Genomic DNA, 26,076 nt, shown 5'->3' with positions numbered 1-26,076 from the left:
TTTTGTGCTTTCAGGATCTGTAGGGTCTGCACGATCTTCCTTGTCTTCTGTTCTAGACTGTGGGTAGGAATTAAGATTGGTTTTATTGGACCATTATTGCTAAAATCTTCTTTGTCTTAGAAACTGGAAATATTTAACTTTTCATGTCTTCGGTTCCTCATTACTCTCCTCCTCCTCCCCCTTTGTTTGATGCCAACACTGGTGTTTGGACTCAAGATCTTGTACATTTGCTTAGCTTTTTCACTCAAAGCTGGCACTCTGCCATTTGATCCACAGCTCCATTTCTGGCTTTTTGCTGGTTAATTGGAGATAAGAGTTTCATGAACTTATCTGCCAGGGTTTGCTTCAAACCTTCATCCTCATATCTCAGCCTCCTGAGTAGCAACGATTACAAGTGTGACCCACTAGTGGCCCAGTTCAGTCCACTTCGCATTTTTCTAAAATAACCAACACTTGCCTTGCACATCCTCTCAGCAAGCCCCCTCATTACTGGAATTGTTTAAAAAATACAAATAAATAAAGCATGCCATTTGTCTTTAGAGACTATACCCAGTATTTCTTTGATTAAGGTACTGAAGAAGTTGAGAGATACTAGCTTGGATTGTTAACAGAACAGAAGCATAAATCCATACTTTCTTTACTAACTTTTCTGCTCTTTGCGAACATAATACTCCCTTAGCAGAACAAGCCTGTGTTCAGAGGAACTGCTGTTTGAGGAATGTACTATAGCAGTGCATATCAATAACCCGTCCAGGTGATCCTCCTTTTGCTATCTCTGTTATCTTTGTAGCTCTACAGTTAGCATTCCTATTGAGTTTCCTTTCCCCTCTGAGAGAAAGGAGGGGGAAGGGAATCCTTCAATGGTTAGAATGATAATCCACACAAAATTCTGGATGGTATCAGTGCGGTGGCAATTTCCTGTGCTGATGGAGTCACCGCACTCTTCCTTAGTGTACACAGTTGTGAGTTATATTTTCATTTTTCAAATAACTAAAGTACAATGTTATATCTCTACTCTCAAAAATTGTTTTGTCTTAAAACATTGTGCTAGATATTTCTATCCTCATTTCCTTTTTTAAAAAAAATTACTTATTTCTTGTTTATGTGGTACTAAGGAATCAAACCCAGGGTCTCAGGCATCCTAGGGAAGCACTCTACCACTAATCCACATTCCCAGCCCCTTTCATTTACTTTTAGTTTACCCACATGTAAGTAAATCGTACAAAGGACTTAATGGAGATTCAAATGAATGGTTTTACAAAGGTCTTGGTTACTGAAGACCTTGGTGTAGCCAAGGTAGACATCTATGAAAACAGTACCACTCCTTATTTATTTGATTAAATATAAGGAAAATAGTTAAATGAAGGTAAAGACACATCTAGAAAATACTTCCTAATTGAATAACTTTAAAATTAGTTGCTGTACTTTGTGTCATTCATCTCTAAAGAATTCAAATAGGAATATGCTATGAAAGAAAATTCTCTTGGTTAGTTTATATTCTCTTATGTAAGCTAGCGAGTTCCCATTTTGCTGTTGATCTAAATATCCTAGATGAATGAATCAGAGTTAGCTAAATTACATAAAGTACCCTCTAATCATTGTTCTGTTCTTTCTTTATTGTTTTAAGACTCAATGAAGAGGCACGAAAGCTAATTGCAGAACTGGGGAGCACATCGATTACTAACCTTGGTTTTAGGGACAACTGGGTCTTCTGTGGTGGGAAGGGCATTAAAACAAAAAGCCCTTTCGAACAGGTGAGTGTCCTGAAGCACTTTGATAACTCACGGACAAAAATAATGTGTGAAACTGTGGGACATACGCCCACACTGGTTATTTGAAAATTAAGTTAGGCAGATATTGAATATATTCATTTGCTTTTCATCAGTGCTTGCCAGTCATTTATTTGAAAGTACCAGAGCACTTCTCAAACTTCACAATTTAAAATTAAATTGCGCATTTGTCCCCACGCCCTCCAGTGTGTTGAGATGGGGTTCCTTTTAAGACTTGAAGGGAACATACTGGTTATTAAGGATTTCAGTTAAGCTTTGGATTTTAGAATCCATTTGAAAATACTTGCAGCCTTCACAGAATATAAACTTGACTTTCTGACTAATAAATAAGCATTTAAAAATATCTACAGGACTTTGTTTCTCACCTATTTTTTTGCAAGTTTGTCACATAGGTGCCAGGCCTCCAGCGTCACTCATTTAATTTCTTGAGCGATAATTTATATGACCTCATTGTTGACATGAATGTTACTGAAGTGAGAGTGAGTCATGTTATGGCAAATGAGCAACTTGGAAAGTTGTTGGTTTTTTTTTTTTAACTATACACTGTTATTGTATTCCGATAGCATATTAAGAATAACAAGGATACAAACAAATATGAAGGGTGGCCTGAAGTTGTAGAAATGGAAGGATGCATCCCGCAGAAGCAGGACTGAAGACTGGAGAAAACTGACAGAAATGCACTTTCACTGTTAATGGGAGAGCTGTAAAGAAGAAACTACATGTATATATTTTAATAGCATGCAGCCATCTTGGTGTGTGCATGAGCATTGTCTCTGTTGATATTGGGATTATTTATTGCTGACATAAAAAGTTATCTTTGTAAATAGTCCTCATCTGGAACAAATCACTGAACCATTTTTAAGCACATTTCCCTAGAAGTACAATGTTTAGATTGTTATGGTAATAATACACTCAGTGGATTACTGAGCAGATTGTCAAAATTATGTGTCTACATATATATATATACACAGGTATGCATATATATATGTACTAATAGCTGTGAAAAACTTATCATGGAACAATAGGCTTTTAGGGAGGAGATATAGATACACACATGCGTGTATGTGTCTGTATAAATATATTTATATAACTATCTGCTTTGTGATGATAATATCTTTTAAGTTAAAGATATTTGACTAGTAGTATATGTACTGTTACCTTACCAACCTTACAATCTGACTTCTTCTGATGTCTTTCTTTTATTTTTCTTTCTTAAGAACCAAGAAATAAAATGTTTGATATGAAGACTTATATCAGATTTGTGAGAAGCACAACCAATTTTTTTTTTTAATGCACACAGTCAAAGTCAATATATAAAGGTGATGTCATTCAGGACGGTAGCCCTGGACTTTGTGTTAGCAGTGATAAGCTTTACAGAGCAAGGCTTCAGGTGGGATATGTTGCAACATGGCAACACGGGAGCCAGACCATATCCCCTCCTCAACCCTAGGAGGCCATTCAGGAGAATGAAGGCAGTGAACGTATGTTCAGCCCCACAAGCTCATTTCCCTTATGTCATTGTTACCAGCACTGGCCAGGTTGTTTGAACAGGGGCATTCTCTAGTGTCATATTAATTTTAATTTGTCAACCAACAAATTCTGTATTTATGTCATCTGACTATGTAATTGTTATTAACTGAAGCGATAGTGTCATGTTTAGAAAATTCAAGTAGAGTCATATTTAAAAAGTAATTGTATTTGTTCCCAAATGGCTGTATGCTTAATTCTATATATATTAAAAAAAAAAAAAAAAGGAGATCTAACTTTTCCTGTCACAAGTTTACTACAAGACTACATTTCCACTTCTTTATAAATTTCTTTGGGGCATTAAATCATCCTGTTGTGTGTGAGTATTACACAGCTCTTGTCTATGAAGTATCCCAGAGTGTAGACTGATCAACCTGATTAAACTACCTTTTCCAGAAGAAGGCAGTGCTTAAATTCTGAACCTACGTTTTAGATGGTTTGTATGTATAAGAAAAATGAAAAGCAATGTTCATTATTTGGAAATTATTCAGCTCTTTCTTAAATACTAAAGAACTTTGGGGACTGTTTCTTCCCTCTGAGTGAATGTAACTCATAAGTAAATTCACCACCTATGTTTCACCCATTTTTGTAAACTCCTCAGATTTTTGGTGCTTATATACTAAATCACATTCACTGTGTATATTTTGACATTCAGAATACTTCCCTTGATTCTGTAAACTCACAAAATACCTGTTTTACAGTTCTAGGGATTGTAAAATAAATGTTGTTTTTTTTTTTTTAGTATTGAAAATACTCTTGGTTTTACATTTTGAATTTTTTTATTACTAGGAAAGTAGTATTCCTACGGAACTTCACACTAAGGATCTTTTTTTTTTTTACAAAAAACATTTTACTGCTTAACATGAAAAAAAAAATCATTCCTGTGGTTAAACACAGTAGTATCCTCTGTATATATCTCAACATGTATAAAATCTGAGTATCTTCATTGAAGGCCATCCTTTTGGTTTTAAAGTAAAACTCAGCTTTTACAGGTGAATAAAATGTCAGAAAACTAGGGATAAAGATTGGTTATGTAACTACTTTGGTACAGCTTGTTTTCATATGAATTCTGTCTTGTACAGATTGTGCCAACTTAACTCTGGAAGCAATAATTTTACTATATTTTATTTTCAGATCTTTGTAAAGTCAGCTGTAGAAGTGAAATGATTCTCATTGAATGTTTGAGAAGTTTCACTATTAAAGTTAGAACTTTGACATTGACATTTAGTTTTAAGTGGTGTTTTAAGGGCTTGTGAATGCACATTTTTGTTTGTAATTACAGATGCTGTCCTAAAGCAAGTGTGTTATATAAATGTTCTGACTGCAAAAGGAAACAGAAAATAAATGATATTTGAGAAATTAAAGCAAAATTGATCCAGCCTTAGTATTTCTGACTTCAATTTGTTTAAAGTGCAACTTAACAATTTTTTATGCTGCGTTTATGTGTAAGTGAATGCATTAAATGGAAGTTAAATCCCTTTGCCTGTATTTTACTTTATACTTGAAATGTTTACACAAATTGACCCAAAATTGTTTTAATTTCATTCTATTTGGTTTATCCCTACTCATTCCTTTTTAAAGATGAGAAATGTGCTGTGTTTAGTGAGAGAGGCTAAAACTGGTAGAATATGGAAGAGAAAACTTGCTTGTTGATCAGGTAAAATTTGGTACCTATCGTTCAATTATCTTAGCCTCTTAGCAAGATGACCTACAAATAGCTGTAGAGTAAAGGAACTGGTTGAACCTTCCATGATGAGAATAGCTGTAGAGTAAAGGAACTGGTTGAACCTTCCATGATGAGAATAGCTGTAGAGTAAAGGGACTGTTGAACCTTCCATGATGGGATTGAATTCCAGGCTCTTAGCTTGCTGGGCAGCTGTGCTGTCACTTGAGCCACATCTCTCACACAATTCTCCCATCTTTGTTGTTGTTACTGAACTAACTTCCTACTTCTGCATACTAACAGGGACTTCAGGTGTGTCCCACCATGCCCAGGAGATTTCCTCTTCTAAAGCATTGCTAAGAAGGATTCTTTTCTTGTATCTTGGCAGGAAGACTTTTCTGCCACGCACTTGGTTTTTGATGGTTGATAGTTAAACTCCCTCAATTAAGCAGGCTTTGCTTCCCTCCTTATCACTTGTTCCTGATTGCAATCCCTTTTCTTAAGACTCCAGATCAGAAGGGAACTGTTCCATGGGTTGGGCAGTAAGATCTTGGGAGACGATGGTGCTTTTACCAGAGGCTTCCTTGACCTCTGACTTGCCCATGCTTTCCACCTTTATATTCAGGACACGCAGACACCAAAAGCCCCTTCATACATAGATGTAAAGTTTGTTTTTTTGTCTCCCCAGGGAGTCAGCATTTCCTGTGGTCACATGAGAATTCCCCTTGCTAACCTAGCTTTTGAGGAAATACAAAGAGCTCCCCAGAAGAGCACAGACCTAGGTACTTACTACTAAAACCCAACTCTCCACCAAATGCTGCAGAGCAGGCAGATAGTGATTAGGAATTTGGAAACATTATTCTTTCTGTAATCAAAACATTGCTGAAGCTGGTAAATCAATTTGAAGTACGTACATCTGGTCTTCGTTGTCCATGATGGCAATGTGCATTCAAACAGTACTGCTGCTGTTACGGTGGCTATGGTGTGTTGGGATGAACCAACTCCATCCTGGGACTGGAGAATCCCTGCCAAGGTCCACCAAATGATCAATGTGGGAGTCAGCTATTAAACAGAAACGCTATTTCTGTTGAATCTTCCAAGCACAGAAGGGTATATGGCTGACTCTTAAGATCTCAGGTCTTAACAATAATGTGAGCCTGAGAAGTTCTCTCATCCCAGATCTCATGTCAGTTTTTTAAAATTTTATCATTTATAGATGTTTATACTAACAAATCCTTTTGAATCACCTTCAGTGTCAGCTCTGAAACCTATTTAGCAGGGTCTCACTAACTTAAAATCACAGTCCAGCCTCTGTCTCCTGAGCCACTGGGATTAATTGGCCTGTGCCAGCATGTTCAGCAATGTTACATGTGCAGTTAATGCTGGGAAAGGGGGTTCACACTTGTAATCCCCACCTACTTGAGAGGTAGAGACAGGGGATTGACATAGGGTCTGAGACTGGCCCAAACCAAAAAAAAAAAAAAAGCCCAGCAAGAACTAGTTTTTAAAGATCAAACTAGGTGTAGTGGCTCTAGTGTTACTCTAGAAGCAGAGGTGGGAGGATCCCAATGTGAGACCAGCCTGCGAAAATAGGGGGGGGGGAACACGAGTCTACCCTAAACTAAAGCAGATGAGGGCTCCAGTGGTAAGAATGAAAGACCCCAAGTTCAAACCCTACTTAGTACCACTGAAAAGAACCCAGTTGTCTTATCAAATAGCCTAGGAACAGTGAGTTTCCTTTTTGGAGTCTGGGGGTGGTAGTGGTGGTAGCTATAAACTATGAGAGCTAGGTTATTACTAAAATGTACATAAGAAGACTTCTTGAACTCTTGGAGAGGTGAGCCACCCTGAGGACTCAGAATTGACAGAGAACAGGCAGGCCTTTATCCCCCATACCTGCCCACTTACTCTGCAGATTAATAAGTCACATATGAAACTGGCTTGTGTTGACTTGGTCTACATTTTTTAATGTCTTTTTCTCTTTACCCCCACATGGAGAGGGCTTGCTTTTTCTAGAGCAAATTTGTTTCAAAAGATTTTAGTCTCGGGCAAACCTCTGGTGGTTTTTCTTTGAATGTGAATATAAACCATTACAAATGGTAAATTTTTATCCATCTATTGAAAATACCTTATGTAATAATTGGCTGTAAGCACAATAATAAAAAGAATGTAAGTATTTATTTTATGTCTAACTAAATTATGATGATCTTTACCCGGAGTCATTTCCTTTTGGAGAAGAAAAAAAAAAAAACGTTAAACCCAAATCCAACCTCAGGTCCATTGGGAATCTAAACTACGAGTCAGCTTAAATCACTTAGAACTTAGAAATCAAGAAGCAGCATATTTTAATTATATTTCATGGCAAATCTCTGTTCTTGTTTGTCCCATCACTCCCCACTCCTTAACCAAGTTCATATAACCACATGTGAAGAAGCGTTCTCTAGTTTTTATTAGCAAATTCTCTGAGCTCTTGTGTACTGTCAAAGCAGTCTACTGACAATTTGCATACTGGGTCCATTCTGAGTCATCTCAGCTGATTATTTATTGAGTTTACAGTTACTGTGTCTAGTTCTCTCATTCATGAAATGAGGGCCACTATGGTGGGGTTGTTGTGAGATTAAATATATATATATATATAATTTCCTGAGACCATTGCTTGGCTCATAGTGTTCGCTAAGGCTCTGTTTTCTTTCATAGGAAGTGAGTCCCTCCCTGGTGGCCATTATAATCCCTTTTCATGCTTGCCACAGGCTGTCCTCCTCCAAGAAATAATGCATCACACCTGGTCTATAGTACAAGTAGAAAGAAAAGGAAGACTCAAGGCTCCTTAGCCAACTTTCCTTAGGAAGGACTTTTCTTGGTGTGTATGACTGGTTCCTGGAGAAAGGATCTGATTGCTCCTTCCCTCACATCCACCAAGTGTAACTCATAATAGTATAACTAACTGGCTCCAAATGGTTGGATTAATCTCAATCTTTGATAACCTTTGAGAGGTGATGCAGAAAGGATCCACAACTCACCAGTGGCCTAGAAAGCAACATTTGACAAGAAGCTTTTCTACTTCCACATTTTAAACTAAGGAAAAACAGTACTGACAGTACTCCAGAATATTCAAATGCATTTCAATATTCACTGTGTATAATTTGAAGGTTGCCAGTCATATGAGGTTACATACATGGTGAAAGCTAAGCATACATGATGAAAAATTCTTTCTTATTCTATCCCAATTTAGCTATCAGAGTCCCTGAAAACATGCCATTAAGAGTAAGGAAATAATGCAGCTGTTTATATTTCAAGCAACTAACTTGTCATTAATATTATATAAAATGCTGCTATTAGAAAACTTAGCCAATTACACATAATGCCACTTAATATTTTGCTTAGTTGTACTTGGTGGTGCACCAGTTTCTCTACCATGGCCTCTACTATGTAGTTTAAAATTTTCAGATAAGTTGAATTATTTATTTATTATTATTATCCTTATTGTTAACAGCCTTTGACTTTGACTTTGACTTTGGGCTAAGGACATGGTAGGAGTTTATGGATCAAGCTTCACCTGATACAGTTACAATTTTTAACTTTGCAGTTACTTAGCCAATCAATACATTTGCTTTCATCTTTAAGTCAATCTGGGTTGATTTTTCTGCTACTTGCAATTTAGACAGCACTCACATATCCAGACAAAATAGCCTAGACTGCTTAGGCCCCTAGGCTTCAGAACTGGGTTACTAGGATTACCATGGTACTGCACCTACAGTGACAAGGAAGACGGTGGCCTAATGTCTGACTGTCAGCCAGTAAGACCAGTAGATAAATGTCTCAAGGATGGCTTTTGTGATTAGGGCTATGGATAAGAAGGACAAGAAGAACCAACAGAAACATCTTAGGAACCAGGAGGTGCTGGTACATAGCATCCAAGAAAGGGGAACCGGAGTTAGCAGCAGGTTCTGTTTTCATTTGTTTGCTTGCTTGCTTTTCGTACAGGAAAGTTTCCTAGCTAATAGAAGCATTGGTTATTAATAGACACAACAATCTTCCTCTTTCAGAAAAGATGCTTATTTTCAATAAAAATTACATTTACTTCATAAAAAGGACATGAAAAGAAGTTTTCAGGTTTCTCTACTGAATGGATGGCCATGTTTAAACACTAGCATAGCTAGTCATTTCCAAGCCTTCATTTAGTAAATAATAACATGAAGCATCATAGTTAGGTATTGAGTCTTGATTTTAATACTGGAACTGAAACAATCTCTATGTTATTTTTTCTTTTTCACAAGTTACTACTTTGAATTGGTAAATAAAATTTAATGGAAAGAGAATGAGACTTTGGGGCAGGGAATCATTTCTTTATCTTTTTAATAAGGAAAAGAATTCTTTCTTTGGATATTTTGAACTTTTAAAAAATCTATTTTTTCTACATAATACTGAAATCTTTAACAACATCTAAAAATATAAGTATTTTCATTAAAATGCAACTATAAATACCGTCCAGGGATATTTTTTTCATCAGGGACTTTGTAAAACATGATAAATATACATGCATGAATATTAAAACAAGAAAGACCACTCAACATTCAAATGCCAATGCAGCATTACATACAATATAATAAATAGCCAGGATATCAAATCCCCAAATTGATCCTCACTCTGGTTTAGATTCTTTTTTCCAGTTAAGACTTCACCTATATAATTTATTATAACCTCACAAGTTAATCATAACTATGCAGAAAGAGAATTTACTTAATCTGGCTACTAAAGAGAATTCTCATTCTTTTGCAACCTATTTTAATCTGTAGTATATAAAGCTGTTATTTTGTCAAGAAATTCACATTGATGTAACTACTTGCTCAATTACTTTCTTTTTTCAATGTTCAAGAAAAGTCAGAGTTAAAGGTCTGAATAGAAACAGAGCCTGGTCTTATTTCTGAGATATTATCATTGCCTGAGCTCTTGGGCTTTGGCAATAAATATCGTAAGTCTGAATACATATCATATAACTTAAATACTGTATGTACAAAATATAAGACTTTTTTAGCCAAATACTATAAAAATACTGTCTTTACACATTTTAAAGAATGCTTTCTCTTACAATGTATGAGAACCATTTATATTTTTATCTCTACTTTCCCCACATTTTCATAATTTGAGTATCCCAGAGTCGAGCTTTGTCTATAATTGAATTATGAATCCAACTATGAAAGATTGCTCTACACTTTATGGAGGCACTTAAATTCCAATTAAATGTTTTATTTTGTTTACATTTTAATATTTTGTCAGTGATTAAACATCTCTAACCAATACTATTTAGGGATAGCATAACACTTAATGAAGATTCTTCCCAAGTGTCCATCTTTTGAAGTGCTTGATTGGGTAGGTAAGCACCCATCACTTAATTAGCCTTTTGACTTTACTATATGTACAAACAGTAGCATTTCTTCCATTAAAATATTGAAAGAATAAGTGTGATTCATAGTGCTCCTCACTGCTATAAGGTATCATTATTTAATACATGACTAATGTTGCCCCAGCATGGTTAAGTCCCAGGGACAGGGACTGCGTTCCCTACTGGAGAATCTTAGGTTGAGAAAGGACCAGATCTCCAGTATAAGGGCTCTGTTTCTCTTTCTTTCTAGTTGAGGAAACAGATTCCTCTTCCTTGCCTGTCAAATTATATCCCCCCCCCAACCCCCCAAATCACCCAAAGATGAGTGCAAACCTTTTCAACTTCAGAATCCCAAGAAATCTGCAAGTCCATGGGTTGGATGACAATCAGGTAAAAGAAACCCTAGAGAGGCTCAAAGCTCTGAGCATTTCCCAGGCAGGTGGTCCCTTTGCCCACCCAGTCAGTCTCCTCCTGCTTGCGAGCCTGTAGGATGTGGCTGAGAACTCTTCTTGCGGCTGGAGGCAGGGTCATTTGCAAGTGTGCACGTCAGTCATGCTTTCACACTTCCGGCAGCGGACATAGCAGCACCAGATAAACTTACACTCGCACCTCTCCACGTGCCTGACCACGTGGGTGTTGTAGCCTCGGCCACAGCAGAGGAGGTTACAGCCATCGGCCCCTTCCGAGGTGCGATTGCATTCTCTGCCTTGCGTGCCTGGAATTCCCAGTTTTTTATCCTCCACACAGTAGTTGGGAGACTTGTGAACATAGAGCAGGTCATCGTCGTGAATTGGGATTTTTCTCTGGTCTTTTTCTCTCCTGCGCATTTTCCTCCTTGTTCTGTCTGATATTTGGATACTGTTTTCGTATTTATCCTTTAACAAATGGCCAATCTTCTCAAAAGAAGACATAGTTTTCCAACATGTTTTCACGGCGCAGGAGCCAGAAACTCCGTGGCAGCGACAGTCAACTGACAGCAATTTGGCCACAGCCTGAAACCAACAGGGATTCTGTTTAAGTGTCATTCGTGAAGTTTTGGATCTGACCACAAAAATCTCGGCTAGCCTACTCACCTAATGGATCCCTTCCCACCTGTGTAAAAAGGATAATATGGTTCAGGGAGAGCAACACTGGTCCATGTGACACTGTGACACTCAGACCCTACTCTAGACCTTCAAAAACTGCAGTTTTAATGAGTGCCTTTGAAGGGTATGTGTGCATTAAAATTTGAGAACTGAGAGAGCGGTTGTCCTCAACTCTCATAATGCATGGAAATATCCCCAGGACTTTAGTAATCAATGCTGAAACCCTTGAGATTCTGGTTTAAATGACGGGGATGAGATGGTCAGTGATGACAGCTACTCATTCTTGGTGCCATCACTGTAAAAGTCACTTTGATTCTGGGATCATCTCCTCATCACAGAAAAGCCCTTTTTCATCACGTGAGAACCCCTGAATGACCAATTTAAATTTGTACAAATGGAGAAAGGACTGGAGAGTATGACTGCTCCCAGCAGATTCTTCATCTTTTCTTGAAAATCAATTTAAAATATATGTCTTATTTTTAGTGGATTATCAGCACTATCCTCCAGCCTAGAAAATAGAAGGTGATGTTTCTATAATTTTTGTTTCTAAACATTGAGCTCAGTTTATATGAATTTATTAGATTATGTATGGTTGTAAAATCCCACTGCTTGCAAGAGCTAAATGACCCCCTCTGTAAAGAAACAGTTGCAGTAAGAGTTAAGATAAAATGTTGCAATGGTCCAAATGCTGCAAACCCAATATAGCAATGTCAAAAGTTTTAGGGCTCATATAAGCCAGTATCACTTCCTTCCAGATGAAGGCAGAGAAGACTAGTAAGCCACTACGACCAGCTGCAGAGTTGACGTTCCATCAACCTGCTGGACAAAATGAAAGATGGATCTGTATACTCAGTGACTTGAAAATTATGTATGCAATCTTACCAAAGAAAGGAGAAAAAAAAAACACAATTTAAATTCTGCTCACAGCACTTATCAAAACTGTGAAATAATAAGGGGCCACACTTGGCAACTTTGTACCAAACTTACTTTGGACATGATTTCAAAATGACCTTTTCTGACAATTTAACAAAATTCCCCAAACTGAATAGCAACACAGAGATTTAGCAATGGAGATTTATTTGTAACCTTAAATGAGAGAAGGTGGCTTTGGTTTTCACAATGTTAGGCATTTTTTTAGTAGTGTTTGAATAATAAACAATATAATGAGGCCAGTGCTTTATAGAATACAACACATTTGCTCTTTTTAAATTCAGAAAACAGAGATGCTAACAAATGAATGCATTTCTTAGTGACCCAGGGAGGGGGGAAAATACATTACAGTCATAGAAGAGAAATTTATAATGCATGCTGAACAGGCTTATTTGGTTTATTTTTGACATATGATATTCCCAAAGCCCTCGATTCTTTAAGTCTTTGGGCAAATTAATGTTGAAAGTTATGCAATCTGCCTACTTTTATTCAAATTTTAAGTAGTACCGAAGAATTAGGAGAATAATAAAGTGTTGGTTTTAGCTGATAAAGAGCTAGGTAATAAAATAAATTGTCTAAGAAAGCACCAAATGAAGGGATATATGTGTGTGTGTGTGTGTGTGTGTGTGTGTGTGTGCGTGTGCTCAAACCCAATCATCACTCTGTATGGTCACTGTCATTTGTTTTGGATGATGGCAGGGAGCAAACTTTCCCTTTAATAACCAGGTCAGACACTATGTAAAGTTGTCAATTTGCAAAGCAGAAGGTAGGTTAGATACCTTCGAATACTTATTAAATAATTAGTTCTGCTCACTCAAGCAATCTTAACTTATTCTCAGTGGGTAACTTGCATGTAGCAAGTAATAAAAATTACTCTCATGAAGAAATGACCCATTGCTCATGATGCTGGGAGATCTTGAGCCCACAGGCTCACCTCCAAGCCATCCCCTTTAATCTAGTCCACTAAATGATACACTGCTTCACAGGGTGCAAGATACAAAGAGACTTTCAAATTCATTTCACCACCTGCTGAATTTGTACTCAGAGTTTGGGTGGATTTCCCTATCCCAGATAAAAAGCCCTTTAAAAACTTGGAGTTTCTAAATTTTCAGTGATACACATTTAAAAATCATTCTGTTCAATGTGAATTGTGATGCAGTAAGATAAGATAGCATTTTTATCATGTATGTTGCACAAATATTCTTTTTACTATTTTAGAACCTGCATATATAAATGAACTTCAAGGAGAAGAATCTCAGAAATTTGACCTGAATTTTAAATGATTAAACTCCCACAACTCTCCAAGAATGGAACTTGGCCAAACAGAAATTAAAGAGCGGCAAGGGGGGGGGGGTTGGGGGCAGAGACAGAGAGCACTTAACCTATAGAATACAGTGTTTCTTGAATACTTTCATAAGTTATTGTCAGTTTTTAGGGAAGAAATACTTTGGACCTTGTAGTCAGTTAATAAACATACCTAACTATGATTCAATCACAGAAATATTAACAGTGTGATTAAGACACTGTTTTGTAAGTTGGAGATACATCACACAAGGTCTTCATATGCAGCAAGATAAAGTTAGTAGAACAGAGAAAAATGAAAGTAGAAAATGGAAGTATATTTAAAGAAAACACAAGAACGTTCATTGAAAAGCATATTCTGGATTTTTCTCCCCCTATGATTTTTAATTTACATTAAATAGTCATTCTGATCTGTAGTGATGGCTCTGTCACTTTCTGATAATAGGAAAAGTTAAGAGAATAGTAACCAAATGAGTTATGTGTGGTTATGAGAAAATTCCTTTCTCTAGTTGTTGAGTTGTTAAGGTTTATAACGATATTAACAGAGGAATGTTTTGTTAACTATTACAAACAGATGTGCACAATTTGATGGGATATTCTTAAACTATGGGAGAGTAATTTGGAAGGTGGCATTTAAGGTAGCCGACTTCTCCTGTAAGTTTTTCTTTGATCCATTTCTAATGAGGTGAAATAGGCAAGGCATATCATCAATACTTTATGTGAAAATAAAAACTGCTTTAGAAGTGGTTTAAGGACGGATTGGTCTCAAAACTGGACTCCGAGGTAATGCAGTGGGTAGAGACGATTTGCCCACGATTACTTTACCCAAACTTTACCAGGAATGGGCAGAAAATTGTTTTGGAGTGTTTCGTGACTAACATTTCATTTTGTCAACTATCAGATGATCCATCTTAATTATGAAAACTGCAACATACAGTTGCATATATGGATAGAGGATTCCAATTCCTCTGACTCATTTTGTCCCTTTCTTTCCAAAAATATATTTGAACCTGCTGAAAAGCAAAACACATATGTGTTGTTCAACTACTTATAAATATTCTTGAAGCAGGTCAATGAAAATTTGGGGTTGGCCCTTTCCACTTTGTTGAGTTACTCATCATAAAACAAATTATGGGGTAGGGAAACTTAAAAGTTTATGAGGTGGACATGGTAAGAATGGAAATATTTTAAGCACACCAAAAGCAATACCCATAAATATTCCAAGTCACATTATTCCCAGAAGTTCTGCCCCTGGAAGACATCACATCATCCTGCTGGCCAATCATCATCCAGCAACATTATTCTTGGAGTCATAACTTTAGGAATGGTGTCAGAAACCAAGTGGGAATCAGAGTATTTAAGGTCAGCGGTTAAGAAAACCATCTATCCTGCTCAGAGCACTACTAAGCGCCAGTACCCACATTTTTCTGAACACTTTCCTACATTTTGAGTTTGGGATTTGGAGACTAAAAAACAGCTCAATTGAATGCAGACTTTGAGCATGACTCAGACCAATATGCCAGATAGATTAAAATCTTAATTGCCGATATTGAAAATTGAATAGATTGCTTCCTTGTTAGATAATAACTTGGAAACTTGGTTTTTTCCATCCCTTGTGCGTGGGGGGAGTAGAAGGGGAGACAGGGTGTTGGCCACTAATGGAAAAGAAAACAAAAATGTTTTGAGTTATAATACCTCATGAGAAAAGACCAATGAAAACACCGTGTAGTTCACTCAAAATAACCAGGTAAATATTTTGTAATATTTCAAGTCTCTATTCAAACAGTATCTATAAAAACAAAAAGGATTCAATAGGGAAAATTTTGAAATTTTCAATGTGGTGTGTGTGTGTGTGTGTGTGTGTGTGTGTGTGTGTGTGTGTGTGTGTGTGTGTGTGTGTGTGTGTGTGTGTGTGTGTGTGTGTGTGTGTGTGTGTGTGTGTGTGTGTGTGTGTGTGTGCAGGCTTAAATATTTTCTACCTAGATGGAAAAATAGCAAAAATCAACACAATGTGAGGAAATTGGGTTTCATTAACAAATAGTGGATTATATCTGATGCTAATTTTTGAAACATTTTAATAAAGTCAGATTAAAATTTATAGTTTAAGATCTATATTAACAGTTGCAAAGACAGATTGGCCATGTAATTTAGGAAAACACACAAGATAAAGTGAAAGTTACTGCCTAAAGTTACTGATAAAGATACATTTTAAAATACTTTAGTGCTTTTCCTAAGTTTGGAGACAGTATTGCATAAAAAATTTAACCACACCGTAAGCTCCTGAATTTTGGCTTTTTGCTTAAAACCATCAAATTAGTTAAAGAATGGCTACAGAAGACATGTTCCATGTCAATACAAAATATTCATTTAGTTGTTTTCTTGTTTTTGAAATATGTTAATTTGCCATATCTTATAGTTTTTCACAAACTAAAGAAAATACGTTGTTTACCTTTAATCTCTAATTTGATAAAAAAAAATTATTCTTTTACTGGATAATATTTAAATCAAACCAATACCTTGTTCATTAATTTTTTTGAGGTAAAACTTTAGGGGAAGAAGACATCTGCATAGCTAGAATATTAAGCAAGAGTTATTTTAATAACACAAAACAATTTAAAGTTTTCTAAAGAAAAACATGGAAAGTTTATAGAGCTATTATTTTCCTTGTTTTCTATTTTACTATTTTGAGTTGGATATTCAAGTTGAATTGAAAATTTATCTGGAACTTTGGAGCGTTATGATGACCCCTTTCCTGGCGTTTCGATTTCTGTGCTTTAAATCAAGGCAGTGAAGGAAAGAACACTGAGCACTGGCTGACGCTGCAGCTCTTCTGTGTGAACCCCCGCTAGTGACTTGCCAAAAAAGTAAAACAAATGTAACGTATACTTTAATATTCCTAAGAGATGCTGTAACTTGTTTTAATTTACTTCAGGAGAATGTCGCAGATCACAATGACTGCTCTGGGACCTTTACAGGTTATTAGATATTTACAACAATATATAATAGATGCTGATATTCTTATCCTGAAAAGTTTATTATGATACAGAAAAATATAAATTCGTAAAAGTTACAGCCTTCTAGGAAAGGCACTGGGAATTGCCAACTAATCCAACTATGTTATAAAATTCAAACTTTATTGCTTCAACATTCAGTAATGTAAATATATGAAATTAAATTAAGCTACACACATACTCCATTTTAAGAAAACAATGTAAAAAATCAGAACTTATAAAAAGAACTTAATTAGGCGATAGGTCGTCAAGTTTACCTCCCGCCAACCTACCTTCATTATATCTACATTAGAAAATCCCTTTACACTTAATGTAACTATTACTTCTTTACATTTGTTGGTACTTTATGAACTTTTCACATGAACCGACATTACTTCACAAAAATAACTGTTTCCCAAAAAGTTTTGCTGCACAAGAAAACATTAGATAGTGGTTGTGAATTCCTTAACAAAGTATAAAACTAGGGAAAATAAGTACAGAACTAGCATGTTCAAGAGCCATTGCCTACTAAAAAGTTGCTTTTAAAAATTATAACCAAAATCAAAATTTGATGAAGTAACATTTGAGTTAATCTCATTAGAAAGATAGACACTGCAAATCCTCTCCTGAAATGGCTAATAACCAGTTAAGGGGGAGGAGGGTAGAAGATAACAGAGCAGGCACTAACATACTATTATTTTATAGTTCATGTTGTAGGTATAAAAATGTACAACCACTGATTTATTCTGTAAAAAGCTTCAGCCCATATTAGATGCATTACCTAAACCAAACCAAGGTGAATATATATTCCCACTGAATCTACATTTCTTATTATATTTACATACCTATGTTTCTTAAGCTGTGAGTGGCCAGTTTTTAAGCCATTTGTACTAATTCACCTAGAAGTACAACCCTAGTCTTATTTCCCTACTGACTGGGTTTCATTTCTACTACATACCTGTCTCCCAGCTTCGTTATTATGGAGGTTCATGGCTTGCAGTATTTTACTTTCTTTTCCTGTGGCATTTCTGATGGGGAGATCCAGGAACTTTTTGCTGAACCACATGCCATATTGGACATCATCGGAGCAGCCACCCCAGTGCCAGCCCTCACTGGCTGAGCCACCGCTCTGCAAGGTGGTGTCACAAGAACACTCTGTCATGTTGCCTGCACTACAGGACCTGGTCACAGAGTGCACGAGGCCTGCAGCCATCACAGCATAGATAAAGGCTGTCTCCTTGGTGCCTAGAATAAAACATGGATAGATTAATTAAGGAGCTCTGTCTCTTTTGCTTATGCTCAGAACAAAGCCTGCTACTCATCCTTACCAGGCAGTTTTTCAACTGTTTACAATGGATACTTTAGTGAACACATATTTAGAAAGGAGGATTTTCCACTAGAATAGCCTTTTAAAAAGGTATTAAAAGATTAATCACCAGAGTTGTTATTTATTGTTACACACTATCCTTGTACCTTAAAGATCATATTTGTTTTTTAAACTTAAAAATAGGCTTCTTCACCTAGTTTAGTGCTGAATGGAGAGTAACAGCTCAATAATACACACTGAATTCAAAATTCTTCCTATGGATACTCTAAATGGTTAAAAAAAAAGCTTTGAAAATAGATTAGTTATCTTTTAAAATCTGAAAGTGCTACACCCAAAAAGTGCAAGGTGAAAGTTTTGTTTGAAGAAATAATGCATGCTGGAATGCAATTAAGACCAAGAAAATTAGTAGATGAATGTTAGCATTTACTTTCGAATTGAACACTAAATTTCTTTTAAGTGAGGGAAAGGGAGAGATACCATGAATAACAATCAAGATCGTTACCATGAAACACTTAACATTTTAAACAGGGCTGGCTGCACCTCCTGGAAGATAATTAATGGAAGTAATATAACTGAAATTTCATTAGCAACAATAAATTTGTTGTACAAAAATATTCTAAACTGAAATAGATGCCTTTGAAGGGGAGTTTGAACTACAAATCTTTGGGAGGTAACGCTGCATCAAAATGGTAATAAAAGGGACAAGCAAGATCGCTTCCAGGGATTCGCACTTCACCAGGTGTCACAACCTTTCTCCAACCAGTTTTTTTCGTCTGCACTCTTTAGAATGCAAGTTTCTTTTTCTTCTTTACCCTCACCTTCCACACTCTGTGGGGTCCCAAGTGTGGGCCAAAACGCACTGGTGAAATGCTATCTTTGGCAGCGAGAAGCTCAGGGTCCTTAGGAACAGAATGGGAAAGGGTCAAAGGCAGAGAAAGAACGGAAATGAACTTTAAAAAAAAAAAAACAAAAAACGACCAAGTGCCTTTCAGCAATCGAGTCCTACAATTCTTAGACTCTGTTGTTATTTCTAGAACCATCCAGACTCCCGGTACCTTTAGTCTCACTGAGTCACTACGTGCGCCAAAAGAGAACTTTTGTTTTTGCGCTCCTTCTTCGCGCGCCTACGGAGAGCGCATGGAGAAGAAAGTGAGGGATATAAAAGGGAAACAGAAGAAAGGGGAGAGAGAGAGAGAGAGAGAGAGAGAGAGAGAGAGAGAGAGAGAGAGAGAGAGAGAGAGAGAGAGAGAGAGAGAGAGAGAGAGAGGGAGGGAGGAGGTGTGCTCATCAGGTTAGCTGCAGGTTGGACTGTCGGAGAGAGGGCCTTTAAAAAATGACTATGTTCTGTAAACCTTACGATCTCACGAGTCAATAAATGGGGCGCTTCGGTGCATTAGCCTCTGGTCCTGGACTCGCTGCGCACGAAGCTGGTTAAATCAAAGCAGATGGGGCAGCAGAATTCCCTAAGGCCAACTTCATGTTTCTCCAGCTGGCCACTCACATAGGGGGGCGCTTCGGGGTCCGCTGGGGTCGGCGGGGTGGGGATGGCGGCTCCAAAGTTGTACTTGAGTCCAGCGTCCCAGGAAGGAAGAAGAGTTGCAAACCCACCCTCTCCCCAGAGCGTTCGGATCTGGACTTGGGGAATCACCCTTCCCAAGCTCTCACCTGCACCCTGGGATCTGGCCTCGGTCGTTCCCAATTCCCGGCACTAAAAGACCCCTGTGAGCATTTAAGGCCGTCGAGTGGTTAGCACGGTTTATTGGTTAGGATCCTAGGACTCACCGCTGTTGAGCTCATAGCCGAAGAGCGGGCTGGTGCCCAGCTGGGCCGGGGTGGTGGCGGTGGCGACCGTGCAGTTCCATCTCTCGTGTCTGAATTGGCTCTTGCATTCCTGAATGCCCAGCCGGGCGCCCTCGCGGATACTGGGGAGCAGGTACGGCTTCCTCTTGCACAGCTCCTTCTGGCGGCTGTTCAGCGGCAAGTTGGCGCAGCCCAGCTTCTCCGGAACCCCGAAGGAGGCGATGCCCAACCACCTGTAAGACACGACCGCCACTAGCGTCAGCCGCTGCCCGGGCTCCCTGTCCCAGCCACGGTCGTTCTCTCGGGTTAGTCGAGTCTCCGCCCCTCCTTCCCCGGGCTCAGATGCGGGGCGGATCACCCCCTTTCCCGCGGTGCTTCTGCAGCCCCCATACTTACATCCAGTTTCCTTGGCCTCCGCAGGGGAAGAGCGCCAGCACCGCTGCCCAGAGCGCGCACAGGCGGGGCAGAGCCAGGAGTGCCGCTGTGTCCATGGCCCCCGCATGGAGTCCCCAACCCCGGCCACTCCTCTACTACCCTCCTTCCCCAGGGGCCCCCCGCAGGGTCGGAGGTCACTTCCCTAGTACTGAGTTGTCCTTAGTCTGTGTTCTCTGTGCGGACCACATGAAAAGAAGACCAACAATGATAGAGGTTCTTCCTCGCACCCCCCCACCCCCTCCTCTCCAGCAGTATGTGGGGATGGAGGAAGTAGGTCAGGGGGCCTCCTCCTGCTCAGGGTTATAGATAGGCGGGAGAGGCGGGAGCGCCCTTCCCACTCCAAGGTGAGAAACTTCTGTGGATGTCTCTGCAACGCCATCGCCTGCGGCAGCTCCCCCTCCCATCTCCTCCCCTTTGACCGCGCTTGGCTCTTGATTGGCCCAGCAGTAGACCCGCAACTCATCCTCCTGAAACCCCAGGCTCCCATTGGCTGAGCGAACTCTGCAGGGGGGAACTGAGACCCTTGCCCCGCCTGCATACTGCTACTAGACCAGGGTGGGGTGTCAGGATTTTTCCTCCTGTTACAGCTGGCTGAGCAGGGATCCAAGTCAGAACTGATAAGGCGTGTTTCTGTCTTCACAATCCTGGATGAAAACATGGTTCTGATGGGAGATAGGAGTTGCTTTCACCCAAGGCGCATCTGGATTACACTCTGAGTAGAGTGGCTGAACAGGATGTCTGTCCCATTCCCCCTTTGCTTCTCCTTTACCCCCCAATCTTCGTGAGTCAGGGTTAGTCCCAAACAAGTTGGTTTTCCAAACCTCTGTTTGAAATCTCACGTACGGAAGACGCTCCGTGGGTGGATGCGGCTAGGCTTCCACTCCGTGTCATTTATGTGTGCATTTATTTTGCCCCAAAGGGAAGATTCCATCCTGGCATCAAATCTAAGAGAGGATCCCTTTCCCCAAGTGTACAAGCCAGCCAAGCACACAAGTGTAAAACAAAATACTTTGGAAATAACAGTAATGAAGAGGCTAGAAGGATACTCTTTGGGGCCAAATGTACTTCAGGAGCAGGCCGACCTCACTGGACGCCTCTAGTCAGACTTACTAGCAAGAACAATGACATTTGCTGCTTCCCCCCAGTATCAAACTAAAGCAATGAAACTTCCCTGAATTCCCATCACTCCCGCATCCAACAAATATTTATTGCTTTGTACACTGTGTACCAGGTCCTAAAGCCACATTGTAATTTTTAGACAGTCAAGTTGATGATAGGGTATAGTTACTGATCCAGAAATATTTTGGCTAACGGTTAGTGGGCTCTCCGAAAATCGGAGCCTTCATCGAAACTCACTGTATTCTGTGTCACTAAGAGGAGCCATGGAGCACTCGTTGTTGAGCTACCTTTACACCCACTACTTGAGATTCTGGTGGGTTTTATTTTTGTTGTTGTTTTGCTTTTGTTCCAGCACAGTTTACTGAGTAGATTAACTTGATGAGGAAGATCTTGAGCCAATACCGAAAAGGCCTAAATGCTGGAACAAGAGGAAGAACCACACAGTGATTGGGAGGGGAGTGGTGCACTTGGCATTGCAGGGGTAGTACGCAGAACATAGATCCCTTAACCTGATTTTAGGGTCAACCGTAGTAAATGTTTGAAAGAGGTTGGCTGATTTTTATCCCATTAAAAACACATATTGAGGAGATTCAGTCATGGGTTAAAAAGAATGGCACCAAGTCACATAGTAGTGGAGTTCAGTTTACTTGACAAGACAGAAGAGTGAGCAGGTAACTGCAGTCCAATGCATTAAATGGTGGAAGGATGGATGCCAGGGGGACATCAAGAAAGAAAAGCCAGTGTAAGAGTCCAGAGAGAAGAATCCTGAATGTTTCTTTCCTTAGCACTGCAGGGGTCCAGCACTGTGCAGGCATCCAAATAAAGCCTTTGGAAAAATGTACTATTCTTTAAGTATAAGAACATTGAACCCAGCATTTTCTTTCCTTGTTCCCCTGTTAAAAAATGAATCTATTTCTTTACTTATTTAGTTCTTGGAGAAGGTTTCATATGGACATATCCATGATGCATGACACGTACTTTGATCTGACTCACCCCCCCCATCACCCTGTCCTCTCCTCTTTCCCCTCTTCCAGAACCAATTTCAGCAAGCTTCATTGTTCCATTTACACACATCCATAAACCATTTTGATCACAGTCACTTTCCTTTCTCCTTTCTCTTCCCCCTCTTCTCTCCTACCCCTTAGACAGCACCTGTTTTACCTTCTCTTCATTCATTTTTTAAAAGCCTGTGTTAATAGTTAAAAGGGATTTCAACTTGGTATTTCACACATGTGAATACTATACTTTAATCAGATAGGTCAAAAAGTTTCAAATACCAGACACAATTTTAGAACTTTAGGGGTTCTGCATCTCTCTTTCATAGGGTCTAGGGTTTTAGGATTTGTTTTGTTTATACTTGGAAAGCAAAAAAGATGTATTTTTCAGGAGCTGATCTACCTGAAGATTTTATTCATATGAGTACCTATTTTGTGTGATGTACTGTGAACTTTCATATGCTGCGAGCCTGCTCTATTCTATGTCCCTGCACTACCTCCTTATCTCTGACACTGGTTCTCAGCATTTCTCCCTCTCTCCCTCTCTTTCTCCTTCTCTCCCTCATTTTCTCTCTTCATATAAAAGTTCTATTCCCCTAGCCACTACTGCTTATTTATTAGATAAGAATATTAATTAGGGGGATTAGAAAATTATTAAGATCACTCTTCTAATGCATAGTAGAATCAACAATGAATTTATCCTACAGCACTTGTTGTGTTCACCATAATACATTGCTGCATAATCTAATTCAAGGCTTGCATGTATGTATGTATGTGTGTGTATATGTGTGTGTGTATATATGTGAGTATGTATGTATGTATGTGTGTATGTATGTGTTTTCTGACCAAATCTCATATCCCTAGGTCTCAGAACTGGATTTGTCATCTATGTTCAAAGGTTCCTTACATCAGAATTCATAGCTATCATTTAAAATTTGACTTTTATTTTGAGGTAAACAAAATACACAACAGGGACATCTCTTGAGGGGCTCTCTGGGATGAGTTAATTTAAAAGAACTTGTTGAAAAAATTTTCTTTTGCTAGAGCAGAAGCTTCATTTCCTATTTAATATTGCTGATTTTATAATTTGCACAGCAGACAAAGCATTAACTGGTTAAATATGGTTTGATGCTTGCATTTTATATAAGCTTTCAAAGGTTGAGTTATCCATTTCTTATTTGATTTATTTATTTACTTATTTTTAGTGATATTAGGGTTTAAACCCAGGACCCCAGTTTTGGTAGTCTGATGCGCTACCACTTAAATCACATTTCCAGTCTTTTTCTAAATGGTTAGTTATATTTTAGGTAGTGTTTCAGGCTTTTTGATCAGGTTAGACTCAGACCCTCATCCTCCTACTACCTCTCCAGAATATTGATTGAAATGAGGTCTTGATCATTTTTTTTATAGGGCTTGACCTTGAACTGAGACTCTCCCAATCTTTGCTTCCTGAGTAGGTGGTATTACATACAGAACACCAAGTCTTCAGGTGCCTATTTCTATAAGTTTTAAAGTCCATGGCATTAGGTGTTGAAGAACTGGGAGTCATCTTATGATTTGAGCTCAGCACCCAAAATTTGATCACTGTCATTAAGAACAGTACCATGTGAAAATAATAATCAAGGAGTTTGTAATTTCTTTTTTTTATTAAAAGATACTTTAAAAATAATTTTATTGTAACAAACAAATATAAAGTCTGACAGATGTTCTTAAACAATCCCCCCTCCCCAACAGTAGAACCCTTCCCTGTTTCCGCTCCCTATAAGATACAGAATTACAACATGAATAGAGAAGCAGTATAAAACTAAAAGTCTCATTCATTAATTGGCCCTAAAAAGTTCTAATATATTATACTTTTAAGGAAAAGTCCACAAAATTAGGTAGCTAACAACCATTTTGCTTTCTATTGGCCTTATGATACTCATTCAAACTCTTGATGGACAAGAACAGGCAACATATGTAATGTCTAGACTTCACAAGGAGGACATATACTTTAACTTACTTTCCTCACAGAGAGGAAGGTGTTTTGCACTATCCTGTGGGAAGAGGATTTAGAAAAGGAAAAGGTAGGTTTCAAGCACATTCATTTCACTCAAAGGAGCTTTTACAAGGTCCTGAAGGTAGACTGCAAGCATCTCTGACCAGGTGACACAGCTAAACCAGATAAATAGGTGGCTGGCCATAAACACCACCTCTCTCTCACCCAAGCACATGTAGATTATTAGCTAGGGAAGTCAAGGGAGTCTGTTCCTTCTGGTAGTTTTCTCTCCGTCCCTGGGAAACTCAGTAAAAACTCTGCCTGCACAGATATGCCTTGGACTCTGGCTCTGGCAGCCCATCAGAGGACAAGACTTCTAAGGGCCCTGTTGTAAGAATTTCTGTTGCAGATCACAGAGACTTATGCACTGGTAACTGACACCAGCAGCATCCCAGCTGGTCTTAGTTCCCATGATAGAACACAAGACGAGAGGTGACTTTTTTACATAACTGGGTCTCCATCCATTCTATTTTAAATTCCACCTGGATGCTGCAAGTGTGGGAGAGAGCACAGTCTATGACCGCTGGCACTTAGGAAGGGGCTGACAAAACATTTTGGATGTCCTGCTGTCCTTTGCTGACCTGAAAGTCCTGTAGGAATAAATGAGTCTCTCTGTAGGAGAGAAGAGGCAACACTAGTGATAGTCCCAGAAGGATGGATCAAGAGTTGGAAAGGCATGATACCTTTTTTTTGTTTGTTTGTTTGTTTTTGTTTTTAATATTCACAACTTCAGAAGTTAAGAATTTTTGTGTGTTTTTTTTTTTTTTGGTCTTACAATTCAAGGTTGAAGAAGCCTCATAAACTGTTAATACAAAGTGACTTGCCCCTTTTCTAACCTTTCTAGCAACCTTGCTTAAACAAAGTATAAAAGCTCTTCCAATATGACAACAAAGTGTCTCATTTCTAGCAATGTCTGTAGTCGCTTGTTTTTGTTTTTTTTTTTTGTTTGTTTGTTTGTTTTTTGAATGACAACAGTTCCTGAGAAACAGGGAAAGTCACTGTGGGTACAAGTAAGCACAACTCATAACCCTGAGGTACATAGACAGTCTGGAGTCTTTAATTATGTTTGAATTTTTCCAAATAAAGCAATGAAACTCTAACAGCTAATGACTTATGACTGGTTTTTTTTTTTACCAAGTTATCAAGAAACCAACTTCAAAAATGGATTATTCATACTTTCAGAGTAGATTTATCCAAATAAGTCAGTCAAAAATCAGCACAGCCTGCTATTACTTTGGTATACCAGGTTGTTCATAAATTAAATCCTCATTAAGGTAGGAGCAAGTGAAAGTAGGACTTGTTAAATGGTATTAGTTATCCCTCAATCTCTATATTTTTCATAGTTACTATATGAAACACAGAAATTTGGCCTTGATATTTTCATTTTCCTGACTGAAATGTTGCTTTTGTTTTTCCTACATTACTTTCAACCCTTTGGTTTGATGTCTAAACTTTTTCAATCAGAATTTACCCACAGTGTCAATTTTTTACTAAGTTCACTCCATATCTTTGTAACTCATTCTTTCTAAGCATCCCAACTTCTTTTTTCCTTTTCCATAAACAGGACTGAAGAATTCGATCTCAACTTCTTGACAAACACTGATTCCAACCTTAGATCTTTTTCTTGTCTGCTTATCCAATCTTGCTAATTCTAGATCCTTCTGCATTAGGCTACCACCATGTTTATGTTCT

At 38.4% G+C, this 26,076-nt stretch overlaps 2 protein-coding genes across 3 annotated transcripts in view; one reads left to right on the top strand and one right to left on the bottom strand.

Annotated features, from left to right (window-relative positions):
* Fam3c (FAM3 metabolism regulating signaling molecule C) overlaps positions 1-3,758 on the top strand; it is a 39,880-nt gene extending 36,122 nt beyond the window's left edge. For both annotated transcript variants that reach the window (XM_042695948.1, XM_042695947.1), the window contains exons 9-10: positions 1,628-1,754; positions 2,354-3,758. In XM_042695948.1, coding sequence (XP_042551882.1) covers positions 1,628-1,754; positions 2,354-2,443 — 217 coding nt within the window. In that variant the 3' untranslated portion in view covers positions 2,444-3,758. The remainder of the gene's footprint in view (positions 1-1,627; positions 1,755-2,353) is intronic.
* A 6,943-nt stretch (positions 3,759-10,701) lies between these two features.
* Wnt16 (Wnt family member 16) lies at positions 10,702-20,288 on the bottom strand. Its single transcript, XM_042695946.1, has 4 exons — positions 20,194-20,288; positions 19,780-20,030; positions 17,629-17,915; positions 10,702-11,355 (listed from the first exon to the last, which is right to left on the bottom strand). Exons 1-4 carry the CDS (start codon positions 20,286-20,288, stop codon positions 10,891-10,893), a joined length of 1,098 nt encoding a protein of 365 aa, XP_042551880.1. The 3' UTR covers positions 10,702-10,890.
* Between the last annotated feature and the right edge of the window lie 5,788 nt (positions 20,289-26,076).

This window comes from Dipodomys spectabilis, unplaced genomic scaffold, assembly GCF_019054845.1.
Source record: "Dipodomys spectabilis isolate Male_0828 unplaced genomic scaffold, ASM1905484v1 ptg000197l, whole genome shotgun sequence".
Taxonomy (NCBI): domain Eukaryota; kingdom Metazoa; phylum Chordata; class Mammalia; order Rodentia; family Heteromyidae; genus Dipodomys; species Dipodomys spectabilis.
This window is presented reverse-complemented; position numbering and strand designations above follow the sequence as displayed.